Source organism: Cetorhinus maximus, chromosome 6 (assembly GCF_964194155.1).
Source record: "Cetorhinus maximus chromosome 6, sCetMax3.hap1.1, whole genome shotgun sequence".
In the NCBI taxonomy this organism is placed as follows: Eukaryota; Metazoa; Chordata; class Chondrichthyes; order Lamniformes; family Cetorhinidae; genus Cetorhinus; species Cetorhinus maximus.
The window spans coordinates 77764399-77788346 of NC_135884.1; the positions used below are offsets into that span (position 1 = coordinate 77764399).

The window sequence follows — 23948 nt, forward strand, 5'->3', positions numbered from 1 at the left end:
CACTGTGGGTGTACCTACACCACATGGACTGCAGCGGTTCAAGAAGGCAGCTCACCGCCACCTTCTCAAGGGCAATTAGATTGGGTGATAAATGCTGGCTGAGCCAGTGACGCCCACATCCTGTGAATGAATAAAAAAAAGGCCGTAACAAAGGGTCTACCAGTACAGTTCTGTTTGTGGATTTTGGGAAAGACGTAAAAGTGGGCTGATTGGAGTTAACGGACTATGAGGTGGGAAACAGTGGAGGGAAGATCTCCAGAGGAGATACCTCCAGTATGGCTTGATGTTTGTTCAGGAGTTCATGGTCCAGCGGAAGGTAGGAAGAAGCATCTGTGAGTTAGTGCTCAGCATCTGCAAGGTACAGATTGGTACACCGGACAACTACAGTACCACTCTTGTCAGCAAGCTTGATGACAAAGTCAGGGACAGAATCACCCTGTCTAGTTGGCGGTGGGCATCATGATGGGCATGAGTGGACAATCTGGCCAGAAAGTCAAAAATCGGTTTTAAGCCGTCATGAAATGAGTTTGTGATCGTCCGCTCCACCCATCCATGGTGGACCGAGTTTCCGCCGCTGCGCATCAGGAGCCTAATTTCAATACTTAGCATCTAATTGTAAGCTCTGCTCACCAGAATCATCCCCCCACATCACATTTACCGCCCACGTCAGTGTGACTTCAGAAAGCGTGCTTCACAACTGCCTATAAAAGGCGTACACCTGGTGAGCTGAATTTCAAGTGGAACTTGGGGGTGAATGCACACAATCTTGCATAATGCTTGTGAGCATCGCCCATAGGTCATCAAGGAAGAGGCACAGGCAAGTCGCTGTTTCCCAGCTGGTTTTCAGTGCGGTGCCGGGGCCCGGGCTCCACTGTGGGTGAGGCCTTTGGGGTGGGGGGATGGTAGGGTGGTTGCAGGAGCAAGGCAGCACAGACTGAAGGAATTCAAAAGCACATGCCAGGGGTGGGCGGGATGCAGTGAGGGTAGCAGCCACTCACTTGGAATCACATAATCACAGCATTGTTACGATGTGGAAGGAGGCCTTTCAGCCCATTGTGTCTACACAGGCTCACTGAGCATTTTAACTTAGTACCAATTTCCTGCCTTTTCTCCGTAACTCTGCACATTGTTTCTATTTAGATAATCATCCAATGTCCTCTTGAATGCCTCAATTGAACCTACCTCCACCACACTTCCAGGCAGTGTATTCCAAACCCAAACCACTCGTTGTGTGAACAAGTTATTTCACACCTCGCATTTGCTTCTTTTGAAAAATACTTTAAAACTGTACCCTCTGATTCTCAATCCGTTTACGAGTGGGAACAGTTTCTCCCTATCTACTCTGTCCAGACCCCTCATTATTTTGAAAACTTCTATCAGGTCTCCTTTCAGCCTTCTCCTCTCCAAGGAAAACAGTCCCAACATCTCCAGTCTTTCCTCAAAACTAACGTGTCTCATCCCTGGAATCATTCTCATAAACCTCTTCTGCACTCTCCCCAATACGTTCACATCCTTCCTATAGTTTGACGCCCAGAACTGTACACAATACTCCAGCTGAGGTCCAACCAGTGTCTTATATAAGTTCATCATAACCTCCCTGCTCTTGTACTCTATGCCCCTATTAATGAAGCTTTAAAAACAGCTCTCTCCACCTGTCCTGTCACCTTTAATGACTTATGTACATATATGCTCAGGTCACTCTGCTCCTGCACACCCTTTAAAATAGTACTCTTTATTTTATACTGTCTCTCCATGTTCTTTGTACCAAAGTGTATCACCTCACATTTCTCCACATTGAAGTACATCTGCCATCTCTCTGCCCACTCCACCAATGTGTCAATGTCTTTGTCAAAAGTGAGCATTCTTCCGCAGCTGAGACCATTCAGCTGCAGCTCCATTGACATGCTTGGAGTCAGCCTCTGAAACTTTTCTGCTCACTCAAGGAACACAAAAGCATGAAAGTGCCACAAAATGCTCCAGAACTTTTCACCCCTCGGATGCAGACTGCAAATTAATGTGCATTTTGGAGGTCTGCAGAACAATTGGCCGACTGGGCAAGTTGTAGAATCTCCTTGCGAAAGGTGGCCATGGCTGCACTGGAATGCTGCTTTGGGCTGCATTAGAGTGGTTAAGTTGGAGTTTGGTGAATGAGGGTCTTTTAAGGGTTAATTTCCATCTAAAGCCTAATTTTTATTTAATTTTGCAACTCACTGAAAGTAGCTGTTTGGCTTGGGAGACAGTGAATTTGAGTCCAGCTTTAAAACAAGGGTTATATGCTCTTTTTGATTAAACCAGTAGAAAAAGGGGAACAAATTAACAGAAGATCACATGAGCAAATAAAAGGGGCAGCCCCTTAAAGGGAAACTGCACCAAACAAAAAAGAACACAAAGGAAACTTACAAAGATCAAACCAAAATGTTATTTTCGGGGTCAGTAATGTATCCCAGACCCCACAGTGGCCTCCGGTCACAGAAGGCCTCAATCATACCGGCGGACAATGCATGCTCCCTCTCTAAGGACATCTGGCCGCAGATGAGGGACAGACAGTCTGGTCAGAAAACAAGGGTTATATAGGCTCTGCTTGCAGCTGCAGCTCGTTAATTAGTTAACTGGCTTAAACAGGTTTTCAGAAGCTAGATTCAGACAGCATAAAAGCAAGCCACTGGAGTGCTGCTTTGGGCTGCACTAGAGTGCTTCAGTTGGAGTTTGGTGAGAGTGGGAGTTCCCTGAAGAGGGAAGGAGGGATTTTTTATTTTCTACCTTTCCTCAGAAGAGCAATGGCCTTGGTAAGTGAAACTTGGTGAGCATTTCTTCTGTCCTTTATATTCCCTAAACTAGAGGCAGTAAGATAAAGGGAGTAATTTAAGGGTAAGTCACGGAAGGGCAAGCTCGGCCAAGTGGAATGCTCCTCCTGTGTGATGTGGGAACTTGGGGACACTTCCGGTGCCCAGAACGACCATGTGTGCAGGGAATGTCTCCAACTGCAGCTACTCGAAATCCACGTTTCGGAGCTGGAGCTGTGGCTGGAGTCACTGTGGAGTATCCGCAAGGCTGAGATCTTCATGTATAGTGAGGTGGTCATATCGCAGGTAAAGAGTGCACAGGCAGAAAGAGAATGGGTGACTGCCAGACAAAGTAAAGCACTGGGCAGGTAGTGCAGGAGTCCTCTGGGTCCATCTCCCTCTCCAATAGATTTTCTATTCTGGATACTGTTGGGGGAGATGGTTTCTCAGGGGAATGCAGCAAGAGCCAAGTCCATGGCACCACAAGTGGCTAAGCTGCACAGTGAGGGAGGGGGGGAGAGAAAAAAAGAATGGGAGAGCAATAGTAATAGGGGATGCTATAATCAGGGGAACAGATAGACGTTTCTGTGGCCACAGACATGACTCCAGGATGGTATGATGCCTCCCTGGTGCTAGGGTCAAGGATGTCACTGAGCGGCTGCAGGACATTCTGAAGGGAGAGGGTGAAAAGCCAGAGGTTGTGGTCCATATTAGTACAAATGACGGATAAAAAGAGGGATGAGGTCCTGCAAGCAGGATGTAGGGAGCTAGGAAATAAACTAAAATGCAGGACCTCAAAGGTAGTAATGTCAGGATTACTCCCAGTGCCACGTGCCAGTGAGATCAGGGATGGGAGAGTAGACCAGATGAATGCGTGGCTGGAGAGATGGTGTAGGAGGGAGGGATTTAGATTCCTGAGGCACTGGGACACATTTTGGGGAAGATGGGGACCTATACAAGCTGGATGAGTTGCACCCCAGCAGGACCAGGACCAATGTCCTTGCACGAGTATTCACTTGTACTGTGGGGAAGAGTTTAAGCTAGAGTGGCAGGGGAATGGGAACCTGAGCAGGGAGACACATGAGTGAAACAAAGATATGAATGAAAGTCAGAAAAGTAGAAAGCAAAAGTGGAAGGCAGAGGAAACAAGGGCTAGCAGCAAATAGGGCCATAGTATTAAAAAATGCATAAAAATGTTAAAAAGCCAAGTTTAAAGGCACTGTATCTGAATGCATGGAGCATTCACAATAAGGTAGACAAATTAACAGCACCAACAGATGTAAACAGGTACGATATGATTGCGATTACAGGGACATGGCTGCAGGGTGATCAAGGCTGGGAACTGAATATCCAAGGGTACTCAGTACTTAGGAAGGAAAAGGAGGTGGCATGGTGTTAGTTAATGATGAAATCAGTGCAATAGTGAGAAAGGATATTGGCTTAGAAAATCTAGATGAAGAATTAGTCTGGGTGGATCTAAGAAGCAACATGGGGAGGAAAACATTAGTGGGAGTATCTACAGGCCTCCAAACAGTAGTGTTAAGTTAGGGGATGGTATTAAACAGGAAATTAGAGATGCTTGTAACAAGGGTGCTACATTAATCATGGGTGACTTTAATCTACACACAGACTAGGCAAAACAAATTAGCAATGATACTGTGGCAGAGGAATTCCTGGAGTGTGTATGAGATGCGTTTTTTAGACCAGTATGTTGAGGAACCAACTAGGGAGCAGGCTATCCTAGGTTTGGTATTGTGCAATGAGACGGGGTTAATTAATAATCTTGATGTGCAGGGTCCTTTAGGGAACAGTGACCATAACATGACAGAATTCTTCCTTCGGCTGGAAAGTGAAGTAGTCCAATCTGAAACTAGAGCCCTAAATCTAAACAAAGGAAACCACGAAGGTATGAGACATGAGTTAGCTAAGATAGGGAACTTCATTAAAAGGCATGACAGTGGACAGGCAATGGCTAATACTAAACAAACAAGTGTGTGCATTGCAACAGCTATACATTCCTTTCTATTGCAAAAACATAGCAGGAAAAGCGGCCCAACTATGGCTAACACAATAAATTAAGGATTGTATTAGATCCAAAGAGGAGTCATATAAAGTTACTAGAAAAAGCAGCAAACCTGAGGATTGGGAGCGGTTTAGAATTCAGCAAAGGTGAACCAAGAGATTGAGGAAAAATAGAGTATGAGAGTAAACTTGCAAGGAACGTAAAAGTGGACTGCAGATGTTTCTATAATTATGTAAAAAGAAAATACTAGTGAAGACAAATGTAGGTCCCTTACACTCCGAAATGGGAGAATTTATAACAGAGAACAAGGGAATGGCAGAGCAATTAAACAACTACTTTAGTTCTGTCTTCATGGAGGAAAACACAAATAACTTCCCAGAAATGCTAGGGAACCAAGAGTCTAGTGAGAAGGAGGAATTGAAGGAAATTAGTATTACTAAAAAAAAAAGTGCTGGAGAAATTATTGGGATTGAAAGCCAATAAATCCCCAGGACCTGATAATCTACATCCTAGGGTACTAAATGAGGTGGACATGGAAATAGTGGATGAGTTGGTTGTCATCTTCCAAAATTCTGTAGATTCTGAAACAATCCCAGCAGATTGGAGGGTGGCAAATGTAACCCCACTATTTTAAAAAAAGGAGGGAGGGGAAAAAACACGGAGACTGGTCAGCCTAACATCAGTTGTAGGGAAAATGCTAAAGTCTATTATAAAGGATGTGATAACAGGATGCTTAGAAAAGATAAGTGGGATTAGACAAAGTCAACATGGATTTATAAAAGGTAAATTGTGTTTGACAAACCTACTGGAGTTTTTTGAGGACATAATTAGCACAATAGATAAGGAAGAACCAGTGGATGTGGTATATTTGGATTTTCAGAAAGCTTTTGATAAAGTCCCACATAAAAGGTTAGTGTGCAAAATTAAAGCACATGGAATTGGGGTAATATATTGGCATGGATTGAAAATTGGTTAGCAGACAGGAAACAGACAGTAGGAGTAAATGGGTATTTTTCGGAGTGGCAGGCGGTGACTAGTGGGGTACTGCAGGGATCAGTGCTTGAGCCCCAGCTGTTCACAATATATATATCAATGATTTAGATGAGGGAACCAAATGTAATCTTGTCCAAGTTTGCTGATGACATGAAACTTGTTGGGAACGTGAGGGGTGAGGAGGATGTAAAGAGGCTTCAAGGTGATTTAGACAAGTTGGGTGAGTGGGCAAATACATAGCAGATGCAGTATAATGTGGATAAGTGCGAAGTTATCCACTTTGGTAGGAAAAACGGAATGGCAGAGTATTATTTAAATGGTGATAATTTGGAAAATTTGATGTACAAAGGGACCTGGGTGTCCTTGTACACCAGTCACTGAGAGCCAGCATGCAGGTGCAGCAAGCAGTTAAGAAGGCAAATGGCATGTTGGCCTTCATTGCGAGAAGACTTGAATACAGGAGCAAGGATGTCTTACTGCAGCTGTACAGGGCCTTGGTGGGACCACACCTGGAGTATTGTGTGTAGTTTTGGTCTCCTTACCTAAGAAAGGGTATACCTGCCATAGAGGGAGTGCAGCAATTCACGGGGTGGCAGGACTGTCGTATGAGGAGAGATTGGGTTGACTAGGCCTGTACTCACTGGAGTTTAGAAGAATGAGAGGGGATCTTATTGAAACGTATAAAATTCTGACAGGGCTGAACAGACTGGAGCAGGCATGATGTTTCCTCTGGCTGGGGGGTCTACAACAGAGTCACTGTCCCAGGACACGGAGTAGGCCCTTTAGGACTGGATGAGTAGAAACTTCACGCAGAGGGTGGTGAACCTGTGGAATTCTTTACCACAGATGGCTGTGGAGGCTAAGTCACTGAATATATTTAAGAAGGAAATAGATTTCTAGAGTCCAAAGGCGTAAAAGGGTGTGGGGAGAGTGATCATATGGTGTTGAGATAGAGGATCAGCCATGATTATATTGAATGGCGGAGCAGGCTCGAAGGGCTGAATGACCTATCCCTGCCTCTTTTTCTATGTTTCTATGACAGTAACTGGTGGAGGCATTCAGAGCACTTTGGAATGTCTTTATTAAGGTTTGGGCCAGTATCCTTCATGGTTCAAGCTAACAGCACAGCCTTGCAGTGCAGGTTTGGATCATGCCTGAATTGAGAGCACAGCATGCAGTCCAGTGGCCAAAAACTGCTACCAACCAGTCAAGTGGAGTGGGGCGGAGGTAGGTGGGGTTTCCAACAGCCATGAAGTGCATCACTACACACTAGCCATCCAAGTGACCACCAACACTCTCCTGCATGCGTGAAGAGGCCTTCAGATTTTACCTTAGGACACATATGCTAACCCACAAGTCTCCCTCTTTGATCCTGCAGGAGGAGACATTCAGGATCATGGAGCCTGGTGATTTAGCAGTATGCCTCATGGCTTAAAGGGAGCAGAGAAGAAGAAGGGTGCGGCAGAGGTGCCTAGCTTGGCAAAGGAGCACGTCCCTCAAGATGAAGGGGTGGCAGAGTCAGCTGCACACACAGCTGAAGATCCATGGAGAGCCATCGTTTGTAGGTGCTTCGCTAGACCCAGGGTCTATAAATGGTGCTTGTCATTCCTACAGATGACTGAGAACCAGTGTCACTGAAGACTGCGCATGTCTAGGGAACTGGTCAGTCACATATGCCACCTACTGAAGGATTTGGTGCCATGGGGACATGGAGGCCATCCACTGCCAGTGGCCATGAAAGTGACTCCGGCGCTCAATTTTTATGCTGGTGGCTCCTTCCAGGGCTCCACAGGTGACCTGTGAGGGATGACGCAAGCGTCCTTGCACAAACGTGTCCAGGAGGTCACAGACACTATCTTTGCGAAGGCACAGAACTTCCTGGGATCAGGAAAGCCAGGAAGCAAGAGCCCTGTGATTTGTGCATATCTCAGGTTTCCCACAGGTGCAGGGTGCCATCGACTGCACTCATGTGGCACTTAGATCCCCGTGGCAACAAGCGGTCAACTGCAAGGGCTTCCACTCGTTGAATGTTCAGCTGTTGTGCGACCACCACAAAGGCATCCGACAGGTCTGCACATGATTCGCAGGGAGTGTCCATGACTCCTCCATCATTAGCAAGTCTCAGATCTTAGACATCTTCCAGAGTCCACAGAAGCTGCAGGGTTGGCTCCTCGGGGACAAGGGCTACCCACAGAGGACATGGCTGATGACAACCGTGCGGCGGTCTCAGACTGCAGCAGAGCAACAGGATAACGAGGCTCACCCCATGACCTGGACTTTGGTGGAGCAAACAATTAGCATGTTGAAATTGAGGTTCCAGAGCCTTGACAGGTCCAGTGGAGCACTGAAATACAGTCCCCAGAGGGTGTCGCGCATCATCGTAGCATGCTGCGCACTATACAACTGCTGCTGCAATGGCAGGAGGAACTGGCTCAAGAGGAGATGGAGGAGCTGCACCTCTCCTCTGATGAGGACGTTGAAGGGGCTGACGGTGATGAGGTCCCCAAAGGCGAGGATGCTGGCGATGAGGCCATCGCACTGGCCAGACAAGGCAGGTGCACTCGGGAGGCCCTCATAGCTGCAAGATTCTTGGAGGATGATGACGAGATGCAGTGAGGACAGTCCTGACATTCTCACCTTGCCTCTATGAAGGTTTGACTGCTGTGTGGCTGATGGCAGCGCACATACCCTCAGTGCTCAGTCTCATGTCATGGAGACACAGCGAAGGCCCTCATAGTTTCTAGATTCCAGAAAGATGACGACATGCAGTCAGGACACTCCATAGATCTTCACATAGCCTTGTGAATATCTGACTCCTGTCTGGCTAAGGGCAGCTCGCTTGCACTCTGATTAGGGTCTATCATGGAGTCGCAGCATGAAACTCTACATGCACCTGATTATTTGTCAGCCTTCAGCACCCTCCAGGAGCACAGTGTCAACGGTCGCAGATGCTGAAGAGATGGGGGGCCAGTGCCACCACAAAGGTGCTGAGAGCACACAGAGAATGATGGATCTCTGTGAAGCCTGCCCACGACATTCTAGCAACAATGACGAGCACCATCGAGGTGCAGGTATCAGTAATGTGTCCATTTAGTGTGAAGCTGGACCATCACTTTGGTCTGAAGGTTATGCACTGCACAGGGAAGAGGCCCTGGACCGAGAGACCTGCCTTTATCTTGTGCAGAAAGGTTTCACATCTGAGTGACAAGAACACAGCTCATCAGAACAAGGAGCCATAGGCAGGGAGACATTCTTGGGAGTTTATTTACAATACTGAACATTATGTACAAGTGATTAACACTCATGCCCAGGCTGTGCAACTGCTGTGGCTCAGTTCATAGCACCCTCGCCTTTGAATCAGAGGGTTGTGGGTTCATGTCCCACTCCTGGAAACCAAGAACTGTGAATGTACTCGAAAGAGTTACATCTTCTTAACCTTCCTAAACTTGTCGCTCCATTTTGGAGCTCCCCTGACATCCACAGCAGAAGTGGAGGCAGCCTGCTGACTATTACTCTGCGATGACCTTGGCGTATATCCTCTAGAAAGGCTGCGACCTGGAGGCCCCAGCCTGCTTTGGGTGTTCTGCTGTGGGCCACCTGCACCCTCCTCGGCCTGTGGGGCTGGAGCTGTGGGGGTCACAGGAAGAGGGGATTTGGATCAGCCGGACGTTCCTAGAGTCACCTGGGTGAATGGTCCCAGGGTGTTGAGCTGCTGGTCCTCCTCCCTATGGGTGCCTGAGGGCCCCTGACTAACTCCTTGAGGAGAAGAGGAAGCTGGACTGAGATTGAGCTGCCCTGCACCCCCTCGTGCGTTGACCCTGCTGAAGGCTAACTATGGCATCAGCGATGAGTTCAGTCTGCACAGGACCGATGTCTTGGACCAAGGTCTCCATGGCAGCTGCCATCCTCCCTTGCAATCTAAAGTGCACCAGACATCCCTTCCTGATGTTCCCATGTTTGTCTTTGCAGCTCCAGCAACTGATAAAGGACCGAATCCAGAGGCTTATCATCTGACTCAGACTCAGCAGATTCTTTGCCTCCAGCAGTCCTGAGTGCCAGCGACCAAGGATGTTCTGGCCTCTGCCTGCTGTTGAACAGATTGTGTGCTGTGCTCACCATATTGTGATCCCGAGGCTGCTCTACACCTAGGTCCCACCGAGGTGTGTGTCGCTGCGCTGGTGAAGGGTATGGGTGAGCGCCGTGATGGGTCTTCAATGGTTCTGCCCTCAGGTTCCTCACCTGAGGTGCTCTCAGCGCTGGGGTTGGGCTCAAGGTTTCCTGAGGGTGATATATCAGATGTGCCTAGGAGAGAAAGTGAAGATTATTAGTACTTGGCAGCCATGTTGAACACAGAATAGTGGACTCAGGGTAGCGTTGAGAGAGGGATGATGTGGTGCTGAATCCCCCGGTGTTTGCCACCGACCTCACCATTGCCGCAGGAGCGGTCAACATCCTCACCGTCCAGCTTCAACGCGTGACTCTCGAACAGAGTGAGGACCTTGATGTCTGGCACTCCACTCCCCCTTGATCTGGTACCTCTCCCAGTGATTGAGTGTAATTTTCCTGCATAAAGACAGATGGAGAGAGTGCGAGCAAGGCCAAATGAGAAGGATGCCAGGCATGCGTAGGAGCTGAGTGGAGCCATGGAAGGGATGAGGAGGCAGTCTCCAGGGTAGATAAGGCCAGATGGAGATGTGAGGGTGTGTGAGAGAGTGGTGATGTCCCTTCAGCCGCCAGTGAGTGACAGGCTTGTGAGTGGGTAAGTTGAGATTGAGATGGTTGACTTATCGGAATGGATGAGATCATTCATCCGTTTTCTGTACTGGATGGCCGACCACGTGTGTGCAGTGTTGGCGCTGACCACCCCTGCCACTGCCTCCATAGCTGGAGTGGTGAGACTAATGGGCCTCCTGTGGTCAGAGTGGGGGTAGAGGATTTCACGGCAGACCTCCACAATGACCAGATGGCGTCCCAGGGATGTGTCACTGAATTGTGTGGGGCTGCAATCTTCCTGACATTTGGGGTCATGTCTTCATCGGAGCAGTCCTGGGTTGGAGGCACTGAGAAGTGTGTACCCGTCTGCATTTTAAATATGGCCCAGTGTGAGGAAGTGGTGAGGCAATGGCGTGGGGGGCCAATTGGAGGCAACCAGCCTGTGATCTGGCGTGTTTTCCATGACTACATAATTTATGAAGTGAGAAGGGGACAATTCAGCACAAACTCGCCAGCTGCAATGGCAGCTAAAATGTATTTTTTTCATGCTCGCTACCGCACTTAGTGCAAATCTGAGACGATTCTGCCCAAGGTTAGACCTGAGAGAATGAAGTGTAGCAAATTCAGAGGAAGACAGGTTGAAAGTGAGCGATGGGCACAGAGAAATTTAGATGGCTAATGTCACATGACAGTTCTCAATGAAAATGTCGAGACTGGGTATGAGGCTATGTAAGGTGTTAACTTAAGGTCTTTTGTGGTGTTACCTCTTATTGCCCGTGATCATTTATCACATATGTGGTAAGGTATGTATTCCTTACCGAAGTGAGTTAATTTTAAATAACCCAGTTTGTGTTTTTTGAAAAAGAAAAGTTAGTTTATTTTCCACACCTTTGCCCTGGAGGTTACAGAAGAAAGCTCTCTCGAACAGAAAACTATGTACTGATGAACATAAAACAATACTTATAAAAATAGAATGGATCTCAGTCTTTGTTTTGATGCAGGCCAGTTGTGTCGTAGTTGTGTTGTTACGTTATCTGAAGTGGAGGCTTTGAAATTGCAGAGATGCCTCAGCACTTGCAATGGTGCCTGTCGTCAGTCTGCAGGAAGCCAGTTTTCTCAGGTAAGCTTGAAGATGGAACCAGGTGGAGCAGCGGAGGAGGTCCTTTATTTCTCTTTCAAGTGACTGCAGTGTGCCCTTTTTTTAGCCTGGTTGATTACAGCAGTTTGATGGCTGTGCTTGTTGGTCCCCCTCTGTGTGATGAAGCTCTGACCTGTGTTCTGTCCGCTTGTAGCAGTTTGTTATATTTTTTAACAGGGAGTAAAGATGGCCACTATATCATGTGACCCTGTAACAAATGCCAAGTCATCTTCCAAATAAGGTAATATGATTTTACTTACAGTCTGAAATCCTCCTTGCACCTGCTGTGGTGGCTTTTCACACTTTTAACGTTTCTTATCGGGAATGTCTTTGTGTTTGAAAGGGTGACCATCAAGATCAATGGATCTTCTTTACACTTGTTGAACACCCATTAACTCAAATTCCTCATGCCTGGAAAGGTACTCCTTTTTCATTCCTCTTGTAATAAGAGAATATAGTTGAAATCCACAAGAGAAGTCATGTGACCTCAGAGCCCATCTTGATTCAGTCTTCTTTAAAGTGTAGTTTTTAAAAATTATATCATTAAAATTTATAATATTGTCATATAGCGCTGGCTCATGACATCTGCTATGGACAGATTGTTCAGCAGCATAGAGGGGAAGGCCGGAGGGATAACTGAAAACATGGCAAGAGGTGGGATTAGAAGAAGGGTTGGGGTCAGAGGGAAGGGGAGGAAGGGTCCAGAGGGAAATTGGTACCTATAAACTGTTGCAGCTTGCATTCCTTAATACCTGAAAGGAAGAGAAAAAAGTTTCTTGCTAAGGTATTAGCAAGGAGACAAAGTTGAAATGAAACTAGGGACCAGGACAGCTTTTGAGATAGGGCGAGTTGGTGCTGCTGGAGAGAAGTTGTGGCTGCGCATAACGCTGAATGTGGATCTCAGGGTGTGACGAGAACAGCAGTCCGAGGAACATTGTATGGCTGGGAGATACCTCTAATCCTGGGTGGATTTGAAACGTGAAGGATGGGACTTCAGTTGGAATCCACGTGGGGTAAGTCAAAGCTGGACCCAGTCAATGAGGAAAGAGATGTGGCTGTGAAAGTGAGTTTCAGCAAACCCCTTATCAAACACCAGGATGGAAATGGGAAACAATGAAGGTGATCAAAGTGAAAGAGGCAAAATGGAAACTCCATTGGAGAGATGAGTTTTCTACTTTCTGTCTCATTTTACTCCTTTGCTCCTTTAAAGCGTACCTCTTTGCCCAAGCTTTTGGTCATCTGCCTGCTATCTCTTTCGCTCAGTGTCAAATATTGTTTTATAATTCTCCCATGAAGCAACTTGGGATGTTTTATGTTGAAATGTTATATGAATACAAGTTGTTTTTGTTGTTCTGGAGTGAATTTAATGTAGACCGCTAATCATTGCTATGTATGCTTTATAGCAAGAGATGAAAAGATTGTCATAAATTGCAAGAGCTGAACATTTTGATATAATGCTCTCTAATGCTCTCTTTGTTGGGGAGAGGTGTAAATAAAGTAAATTCAATAACAGCTGCCTGCAGTTGAGCAGGCTCGTAGGGCCGAGTGGCCGACTCCTGCTTCTAATTCGTATGTGTTAGTCTTACTCAGCACAATACACAACAAAAAGATGGCAATGAAGATGGGATGGATTTTTGCTTTACATTTTCAGTGGAGACGTTAAGGACTGAAGAACATTGTGACAAACTTTTTGGAACTTCTAAAGTTGATTTTGAGAGAGTTTGAGCAGTTTGAAAGATTGCTCCATGTGTACACATCATATTCAGGTATAACTCGTGAATCAGCACTGTACGTAATTGAATGATAAGAATGGAACTGAAATATATTGGGGGACAATGTGTGAATTCAACCCTACCAAAGAAGTATAATTAGGAATGAAGGTTACACATTTGGCTGAAAGCAAATAAAATAGAAGATGAATATAAAGCCAATGTTTTAGTTAGCCTGATGGGGTCAGATGTGTTTGATGTGGTTTCTAATCAATGTTGTCCAAGAAACCCCAGTACTATGGACTATGCTGAAATTATTGAGATTCTACACTCATATTACGGCATGACTAAAAATGAAATTGTGCAGAGAGTTGCTTTCCATCAAAGGAAGCAGTTGCCAAGTTAGACTGTTACAGATTACATTCTCGAGTTAAAGAAACTCGCCACTGAAAGTATGGCGCAAACTTAAAAATTGACCTGAAAGACACTTTTGCGGGAGGCCTAAAGAACAATAAAATCCAGGCCAAGCTTTTGAGTAAAGACAATAAGCTTGATGTGGAAGGGGGGATTGCAATAAGCCATAGCCATGGAAATGGCAGAAAGAGATAATTGCATATTGCAAGGGGAGTTCTTTTCCTGAGCTGGGAGTCTAGGTCTGCCAGATTTCAGCAGTTTCCAGGCCATGACAACCAGGTTCACAAGCTCAAAAGTCAGAAATTTAGTTGCCACTATGGTAGCCACCAACCATTTAAATGCCACCATTTCTAGTCAAGGTGCTATGCCTGTGGAAAGTCAGTCACATTCAGGTGGCATGCAGGAGTAGAGGAAACAGGAATACTCCAGGTTGCGGTAAAGCTCCAGGCCGCAGCAGTGCACCATGTTGAGGTTATGGCAGGAACATAGGACTAGACCTAAAGTTAGTTCAGAGCCTGGAAATCCTCAAATGCACGTTTGATAGATACGGAAACAGAAATTGATGTTATCGAGTAGGAAGATCAAGAGTTGTACTCAGTCAAAGAGCAAGAAAAATAACACATGGAAGATGAGAATAATAGGGCTGAAGATATAATTCCAGTGTCAACAGTGGAAATGAAAGTTGGAGATTCACAACCTACTTGCATCGTTGATACTGCTGTAGTTGTATCTGTTATCCCAGATGGAGAGCACAAGAAATCTCTAAGTCACATTCTCTTACACAAAACTGGTGTAAAACAGACTAGTTGTTCCAATATCAGTATGCCATTGTTAGGTGAAGTTATTTTGAGGGTAGATTATGATAATCCATCCCATTACTTGTCATTGTTAGCAGCTGGAGGGAACAAAGTCTCCCCAAAGGGAATGAATTGGCTTAAGAAAATATGGTTAAACTGGTCTGAGTTATTTACAGTATGGATCAGTAAGATTACTTCTGACATTGAGGAAGTGCTACGAGAGCACAAAATGGTCTTTGAGCAAAGAGGACCAAATGATGAAATTAAAGGCAGTACAATATGAAACATCATACAAATGTGATGCTCTTTCAAGATTTCCCATGAATATATAACATAATTTAACATAACTATGGAAAAGGACAAAGATAGAACAGGAGTTACAATTCTAAATTTGGGTAAAGCCAGTTTTACTGAGCAAAGAGTGATTTAGCAAAAGTGGACTGGAAACAGCTACTTAAATCAGTGTCTAAGCAGTGGGAGGCATTCAAAAGGGAGATTCAAGGGGTTAAGAGTAAATCTGTTCCCACAAAGAAGAAGGGTGGGATGACAAAATCTAGAGCCTGCTGGATGTTAAGAAGTTTACAGGGCAAGATAAGGCAGAAAAGGAACGCTTATGTCAGACACCGAGAACTCAATAGTACAGAAAGCCAAGAAGAGCATAGAAAGGAGAGGTGAAATCAAAAAGGAAATTAGGAAAGCAAAGAGAGGGCATGAAAGAATATTGGAAAGTAAAATCAAGGTGAACTCAAAGATGTTTTATCAATACATTAGTAGTAGGACCCGTAAAAGGTTAAAAAGAAAACCTGTGTATGAAGATGGAAGATGCAGATATGGTTCTTAATAAATACTTTGTGTCTGTTTTCACAAAAGTGAGGGATTATGCAGACATAGTAGTTAAGGAGGAGGACTGTGGAAAAACTGGGTGTAATAAACATAGGGAGAGAGGAAATATTAAGGGGATTAGCATCCTTGAAAGTGCATAAGTCACCAGGGCTGGATAAAATGTACCCTACACTGTTAAAAGAAGCCAGGGAAGAAATAGCAGAAGGTCTGACCATTTTTCAGTCCTCACTGATACAGGTGTGGTGCTGGAGGATTGGAGGTCTGCTAAAGTTGTACCTTTGTTTTAAAAGGGAGTGCGGGATAGACCAAATAATTATAGGCCAATCAATCTAACCTCAGCAGTGAGCAAATTATTGAAATCAATAATTAATCAAGGACAGTCAGCATAGATTTGTTAAGGGAAGGTTGTGTCTGAGTAATTTGATTTTTTTTGAGGAAGTAACAAGGAGGATTGATGAGGGTAGTGCAGTCGATGAGATCTACTTGGATTTTAACAAGGCCCCACATGGCAGACTGGTTAAGAAATAAAAACCCATGGGATCCAGGGGAGTGTAGCAAGCTCAATACAAAATTGGCTCAGTGACATGAAACAGAGTAATGGTTGATGCATGTATTTGGTACTGGAAGGCTGGTTTAATTGGGGTTCTGCAGGGTTCAGTACTAGATCCTCTACTTTTTGTGATATATATTAATGATTTGGACGTAAATGTAGGGGGAATGACCAAGAAGTTTGCAGATGACACAAAAATTGGCTGTGTAGTTGATAGTGAGGAGGGTAGCTGTAGACTGCAGGAAGATACCAATGGACAGGTCAGGTGGGCAGAAAAGCAGCAGATGGAATTCAACCCAGAGAAGTGTGAGGTGATGCATCAGAGGAGATCAAACAAGACAAAGGAATACACAATAAATGGGAGGATACTGAGAGGCGTAAAAGAAGTCAGAGACCATGGAATAAATGTCCACAGATCTCTAAAGGTACCAGGACAGGTTGATAAGGTGGTTAAGAAGGTATATACAATCCTTCCTTTTATTAGCAGAGGCACAGAATATAAGGGCATGGAGGCTATGTCGAAACTATATAAAGCATTGGTTAGGCCACAACTTGAATACTACATACAGTTCTGGTCACCTCATTACAGAAAGGATGTGATTGCACTAAGACAGGGTACAGAGGAGATTTATGAGGATGTTGCCAGGACTGGAAAATTGCAGCTATGAGGAAAAATTGGATAAGCTGGATTGGAACAAGGATAAAATTGGATTGGAATAGAGGAGGCTGAGGGGAGATTTGATTGAGATGTATAAGATCATGAGGGGACTGAATAGAGTGGATGGGAAGCATCTATTTACCTTAGCAGAGAGGTCAGTGACTAGGGGACTAGGAGGCCGTAACCTGCAGGGCTAAGGACCAAATGCTGGAAACTGGGATTAGGCAGGGTGGCTCGTTTTTTCGGCTGGCATAGACACAATGGGCCAAGTGGCCTCCTTCGGTGCCATAAACTTCCTATGTTTCTATTCTATGAATACTGAGTCATTTTTAGATACTAAGTTACCTATGAATCACTTTCCATACACAATGATATGGCAATGTCTGCCAGAGAAATTAGTGAAGAAACTCAAGGATGTGGTGCTTAGTAAAGTGCTCACTTATGAATTGCTGAACTAAAGATTACGATGATGAGAAATTGCAGAAATATTTCACAGGTAGAAATGAACTGAGTGCAAATCAAGGCTGTCTCCTATAGGGTTTAGGAGTAACAATTTTGCCAAAATTTAGAGAGATTGTTAGAGGAACTTCATTAAGAACACACAGGAATGGTCTATATGAAAGCAGTAGCAAGAAGCTATTTTTGGTATCCAAAAGTAGATAGAAACATTGAAGAGTTGCTAAAACGTTGTGGTGTGTCTCAGAATAAGAAATGATCCAACCAAAGCTCCTTTCATTCCATAGTCACACAGAAGAAAACCATGGGTACTGAGAACATGTCAATTTCTTCGAAGTGAAAGGGATAGAATTCTGTGTTTTGGTCAATAGCTACAGCAAGTAGATAAGTTTTGAATCTATGCCCAATTGTACAATTGCCTAAACTGTTGAGAAGTTGGTTTGCAATTTATGGGTTGCCACAGGTCTTGGAGTCAAATAATGGTCCACAGTTTACATCAGGAATGTTTGAAACGTTTGAGTAAGAATGGAGTCAAATATACCCTAATACCACCAAATCATCGAACATTGAATGGTGATGTAGAAAGAAGTGTACAGATCGTGATGAGGTCTATGCAGAAGTATTTGCTAAGTGACAAGCTAGGCTGTAATTTTCATGTTTCTCTTCGACATGGCTGGACAATTTTCAGTTCTCACACAGATTAACCTGTTAGGAACGAGAGACAGTTTAAGTAAGTTATAATTAAGTTTAATTTTTATTTGTTTCTCTGTGTTGGTGTATTAAGGAAGGGGGAACTTGAGTTTTAGTTTCATTTTAGAAGATGCCTGCATTCTAATGAGGCTTTATGACTCTCTTGAAGGGAAGTTAAAACAAACACAAGGTAGAAAAAAAATTGCTATTGTCTAGCAACAAGGGTCCAAAGAGAGGGATCCACAGGGACAGAAAAATAGAAAAGTATTTTCAGTTCAGTTAGAAGCAAGTGCCAGGAGAAGCCAGACACGGTAGAGGGAACTGCAAAGATAGCAGATTTCCCAAAAGATTCCAAAGCCAAGGAGTGAGACAGAAAGGAGGGGTCCCAAGCAGACCTTGTAGTCAAAGGAAGGCTATTAGAGATTCTGGATGTTTTGTCTCAAAGGGAGAAGTGTTCCCTTACTCCTCCAACAAAATATGTAAACTGATTAAAATTTTGAGAGATCCTGGGGCAGATCACTCATTGATGGTGGCTGATGATACAATTTGTGTTCCAGATAGTTTTATGAGGGAAAAAATATTAATGAAAGGTATTAATGAAATGTGAGTGAGCAGAGTTTTAATTTGAATGTGTTACGTTTTTCAGTCAGGACTGTAACACAAGCCTGGTGCGAGCCTGCTGGAATGAGCTGTTCACTCTGGCCCTAGCACAGTGTTCTCAAGTGATGAACCTTTCCACTATCCTGACTGCTATTGTAAACCACCTGCAGAGCAGCCTGCAGCAAGGTGAGTGTGATCTTGTCAGAGCCAGATGTAGTAGCTGCAATTCCTGAGAGCACTTTCCAGAGTTTTGTCTCTTAGACGAAGCCTTGTATTGATCGTGCTGTATTTTGACCTGGAGCATTGTATCGGAAAGTGTTAAGACCTGATTTTACCCTCAGTCGGTGAGGCATACACATGGTGCCGGCCTCACTTGGAGTATGTGGGTGGGGTGGATCCAGGGTCAGGAGAGGCCAAGGTACATGAACTGGAAACATTAATTAGAGATGTCCTTCTGGTGCAGGGATGCTCCTCTGGGCCATGGATTCTAGATCCCAATTATAATCTACCCACAAACCCAACAACAATACAACAGGTGTCCATTCCCAAAGGTCTCTGGCCATGGTGTCCAACTGCACCCACCCAACTTTCTCCCACCATCCATTGATACTGGGCTCAGGTGGGAGTCTGTGCTCTTGGGAACCAGGCATCAGACCCCAGAGATCTCTTCCTGATGCTCCCACACTTGCCTTTTCCCTCAGCTTAAAATCAGGGCTTTAATCTCCGAAACACAGTGTATGCACCTTCACATTAAAACCCATAATTCCCTTTGTCACATTGTCACCACATTTTGTGCCAATGTCTTCCATGGCAAATTCTGATGTGCACACTTTTACAACAAGTGCCTGCAAACTGGTCGGTCCGATTGCACAGTCTAGTACTGGGTGCCTTCAGTTTTCTCTAAAGAGAAATCTTGGGGTCAGGTGGAGAGACAGGAAGCAGAAAGAGTGGCAGAGAGGGAAGACATAGTCAGAGGGAAAAAGATTGGGATCAAAGAGGAGAGCATGAAAGGTTGACATGGGAGGGAGAAGGGTTGGGATCAAAGAGGAGAATGTGAAAGGGTGACATGGTGGGGAAAGGAAGAAAGAATGAGAGAAAGGAAGATGTGGAGAGAAAGATAGAGGTAGGTTAGAGAGGAAAGTGAGAGAAAGAGGTGGTGTATTGACCCAGCAGTTGGTAAAGCTGAGTTATTTAAAAATCCCAGAGGGAAACTTTAAACAACTGTCATAACCTATATTTTTAAGTGGTATGTTTGATATGCAACTCTAAATTCATGAATCAGACCACCAGTTCTCGAGAGGTTTTATATTTAACTAAATGAAACTTTTTATTAAGTTACAATACATAAATCACATACACATGGCTACAAATTACTACTATCATAACTTTTAATAAATTCCTAGACTAATCTCCACTAAGGCAACAGCAGCCCATAGACTTAACCAGACACCAGGCAAAGCATTTTCACCTTACAAATTCAAAATGAGGTTCCTTTCACTTTGCTTCCTTTGTAGACACAGTGGTAGGCTTACAGGCTTTGATCTTACATTATCTCTGCCCCGCACACACACAGCTGCTATCGATTATACCCAGCACATCTCATTGAATGTAAATTCTCATTGTATCACCAGCCTCTTCTAACAATAAAACCCCTTTCATAGTACCAATTTTACTAGTAATATAAACATTGCTTGGTCTCTGCTAGCTAGGTGCCAGATTTCGCCCCCTTCTTGAATGCTATATTCAATAAATGCAAATAGAGGCTACCTCTCTTACATCTCAAAACCAGGGAATATCAAAGCACCCAGACTAGCTGACTTTAATCCAACTAAGACACACCCACAGACTAAACCTCTATTGTAAAACAAAAATATTTCCTAATAATATACATTTAACAGCTTCATGACAGGTGTTTAAGAGAGACTGGGGTTGGGTTGGGGTGGAGAGAGACTGGAGTTGGGGAGGAAGTTATAGAGATGGGGAGGGCGATGCTATGGAACAATTCGAAAAGAAGGATGTTAATTTTACAACCGAGGCATTGCTTAACTGTCATCAGTGCAGGGATAGCCAATGCAGGTCAAGCAAGTACATGGGTGATGGGTCAACGGGATTTGGTGTGAGATGGAATAAAGAGGGAGCAGACGTTTTGATGGACTCAGCTTTGTTAGGTACAGTTTGGGAGGCTGACCAGGAGAGCATTTGGAATAGTTGAGCCTGGTGATAATAAAGGCATTGAGGGCTTCAGCAGCAGATGTGCTTAGGCAAGGGAGAGACCAGCATTGTTGCAGAGGTAGAAATAGGAGATATTGGTGAGAGAGTGGATGTGTAATCGAAAATGCATCTCGGTCAGATATGACACCGAGGTTGTGAACAGACTGGTTCAGCTTCAGACAGCTGCCAGGGGGAGGGATGGAGTCAGTAGTAGAGTTTGTCACAGGGACCAAAAACAATGGCTTTAGTCTTCCCAATATTTAATTGGAGGAAAGTTTTGCTCATCCTATTCTAGGTGTCAGATAAGCCGTTTGATCATTGAACAACAATGGAGGAGTTGGGAGAGGTGGTGAGATAGAGCTGGTGTCTTTAGTCTACATGTGAAAACTAAGTGTTTCCAGATGATATCACTCAGGTGAGAAATAGGAAGGAGCCAAGGACAGATCCTTGAGGGACACTAGAGGTAATGGTGCGGGAAAAGAAAGTGAAGCCACTGCAGATGATTCACTGGTTGCAACTGGATAAATAAGTGCAGCCCCACTCAGCTAGACAATGGTGGAGAGGCATTGGAGCAGGCTGTAGACAGGTCAAGAAGGACAAGGAAGGATAGTTTACCTTTGTCACAGTCACATAAGATTTCATTTGTGACTGATAATGACCATTTTGTTACCGTGACAGGGATTGGAGGGATTCAAACATGGAATTCTAGCAAAGATGGGAGCAGATTTGGGAGGTGATGACACATTCAAGGACATTGGAGAGGAAAGGGAGGTTGGAGATGGGAGGGTAGTTTGCAAATACGGTGGGGTCAGGGGTTAGAATTTTTGAGGAGAAGGATGATGTCAGCAGATTTACACGAGAGAGGGACAACACCTGAAGAGAGAGGATCATTGATGTTATCCACTAACGTGGGGACCGGGTGGTCATCAGTTTAGTGGGAATAAGCTTTAGACTGTTGATCAGTCTCATCGACGAGATGAACTCAGAGGGCATGAGGGGAGATAGGAGAGAAACTAGAGGAAGATGCAAGTTCAGGCCTGGGGGGAGGGCGGGGGGGCGGCGTTTGGCTTGATGGGTAAAGCTTGAGTGCCTGTCTTCCCCCTGCCTAGCCTATATGCTGTTGAAATCCTTATCTTGTTTCCCCTAGATTTAGCTATTCCAATGTTTACCTAGCCAGCCATCTATCTTGCATTCTCTGTAATCTTGAATTCATTCAAAACTCTGCTGCCAGTATCCTAACTCACACCAAGTCCTGTTCATCTATCACCCCTGTGCTTGCTGGCATACATTGGCTCCCAGTTAACCAAAGCCTTAATTTTAAAACTCTCTTCCTTGTTTTTAAACCCCTCAATGGCCTCACCACCCCATTGTTCCGAGGTATCTCTGCTCCTCCAATCAGCAGCAGCTTGTGAATTCCTGATTTTAATCACTCCCCCATCAGTGGCCGTGCCTTCAGCTGTTGAGGCCATAAGCTCTGCATTTCTCTCCCTAAACCTCACCACCTCTCTTCCTTTCTTCCTCCTCCTCCTTTAAGGTGTCTCTTAAAACTTCTTTGACTAAGCTTTCAATCACCAGCCCTGATATCTCCTTTTTAGCTCAGTGTTAATGTTTCCTTGAAGTTAGTTGGGACACTATCATAGGTGCTACATAAATGCAATGTTATTGTTAAAAATATTCATCTGCCCCTGTGCTTTTGATGCTCTCAGCACTGAGCACCTTAGCCCCCTTTGAGCTAGACTTTCTAATCCAGAGACATGGGGAAATGGAAGAGAGCAACCCTCTTGCTGGAATTTTTTTAAAAAATTCATTCATGGGATGTGGGCATCGCTGGCTATTATTTTAATTTATTTATTGCCGATCCCTAATTGCCCTTGAGAAGGTGGCGGTGAGCTGCTGCCTTGAACTGCTACAGTCCATGTGGTTTAGGTATACCCACAGTGCTGTTTGGGAGGGAATTCCAGGATTTTGCACCCAGCGGCAGTAAAGGAACTGTGATACATTTCCAAGCCAGGATGGTCAGTGGCTTGAATGGGAACTTCCAGGTGGTGGTGTTCCCATCTATCTGCTGCCCTTGCCCTTCTAGATGGTAGTGGTTGTGGATTTGGAAAGTGCTGCCTAAGGAGCCTTGGTGAATTGCTGCAGTGCATCTTGTAGATGGTACACACTGCTGCTACTGTGCGTCGGTGGTGGAGGGAGTGAATGTTTGTGGATGTGGTGCATGTCAAGTGGGCTGCTTTGTCCTGGATGCTGTCAAGCTCCTTGAGTGTTGTTGGAGCTGCACTCATCCAGGCAAGTGGAGAGTATTCCACCACACTCCTGACTTGTGCCTTGGAGATGGTGGACAGGCTTTGGGGAGTCAGGAGGTGAGTTACTCACTGCAGGATTCCTAGCCTCTGACCTGCTTTTGTAGCCACAGTATTTATATGGCTAGTCCAATTCAGTTTCTGGTCAATGGTAACCACCAGGATGTTGATAGTGGGGGATTCAGTGATGGTAATGCCATTGAATGTCAAGGGGTGATGGTTAGATTCACTCTTGTTGGAGATAGTCATTGCCTGGCACTTGTGTTGCACAAATGCTATTTGCCACTTGTCAGCCCAAGCCTGGATATTGTCCAGGTTTTGCTGTATTTGGACATGGATTGCTTCAGTATCTTAGGAGTCACGAATGGTGCTGAACATTGTGTAATCATCAGCGAACATCCCCACTTCTGACCTTATGATGGAAGGAAGGTCATTGATGAAGCAGCTGAAGATGGTTGGGCCTAGGACACTACCCTGAGGAACTCCTGCAGTGATGTCCTAGAACTGAGATGATTGATCTCCAACAACCACAACCATCTTCTTTTGTGCTAGGTATGACTCCAACGAGTGGAGATTTTTCCCCCTGATTCCCATTGACTCCAGTTTTGCTAGGGCTCCTTGATGCCACGCTCTGTCAAATGGTACCTTGATGTCAAGAGCAGTCACTCTCACCTCACCTTGGGAGTTCAGCTCTTTTGTCCATGTTTGGACCAAGGCTGTAATGAGGTCAGGAGCTGAGTGACCCTGACCGAACCCAAACTGAGCATCAGTGAGCAGGTTATTGCTAAGCAAGTGCTGCTTGATAGCACTGTTGATGAGCCTTTCATTTCTTTACTGATAGTCGATGTAGACTGATGGGGTGATAATTTGCCGGGTTGGATTTGTCCTGGTTTTCGTATACAGGGCATACCTGGGCAATTTTCCACATAGCCAGGGAGATGCCAGTGCTGTAGCTGCATTGAAACAGCTTGGCTAGGGGCACGGCAAGTTCTGGAGCACAGGCCTTCACAAGGCAGTGAGAGTATTGCACTCTTGTGCAAAGGAAGCAGAGGAAGGTCGGAGATGTA

General features: G+C 44.9%; 1 protein-coding gene across 3 annotated transcripts in view; it reads left to right on the plus strand.

Annotated features, from left to right (window-relative positions):
• Window positions 1–23948, plus strand: part of nr2c2 (nuclear receptor subfamily 2, group C, member 2) — a 258076-nt gene that overhangs the window by 206268 nt on the left and 27860 nt on the right. For all 3 annotated transcript variants that reach the window (XM_078543883.1, XM_078543882.1, XM_078543881.1), the window contains one exon: window positions 18414–18553. In XM_078543883.1, the coding sequence (XP_078400009.1) occupies window positions 18414–18553 (140 nt within the window). The remainder of the gene's footprint in view (window positions 1–18413; window positions 18554–23948) is intronic.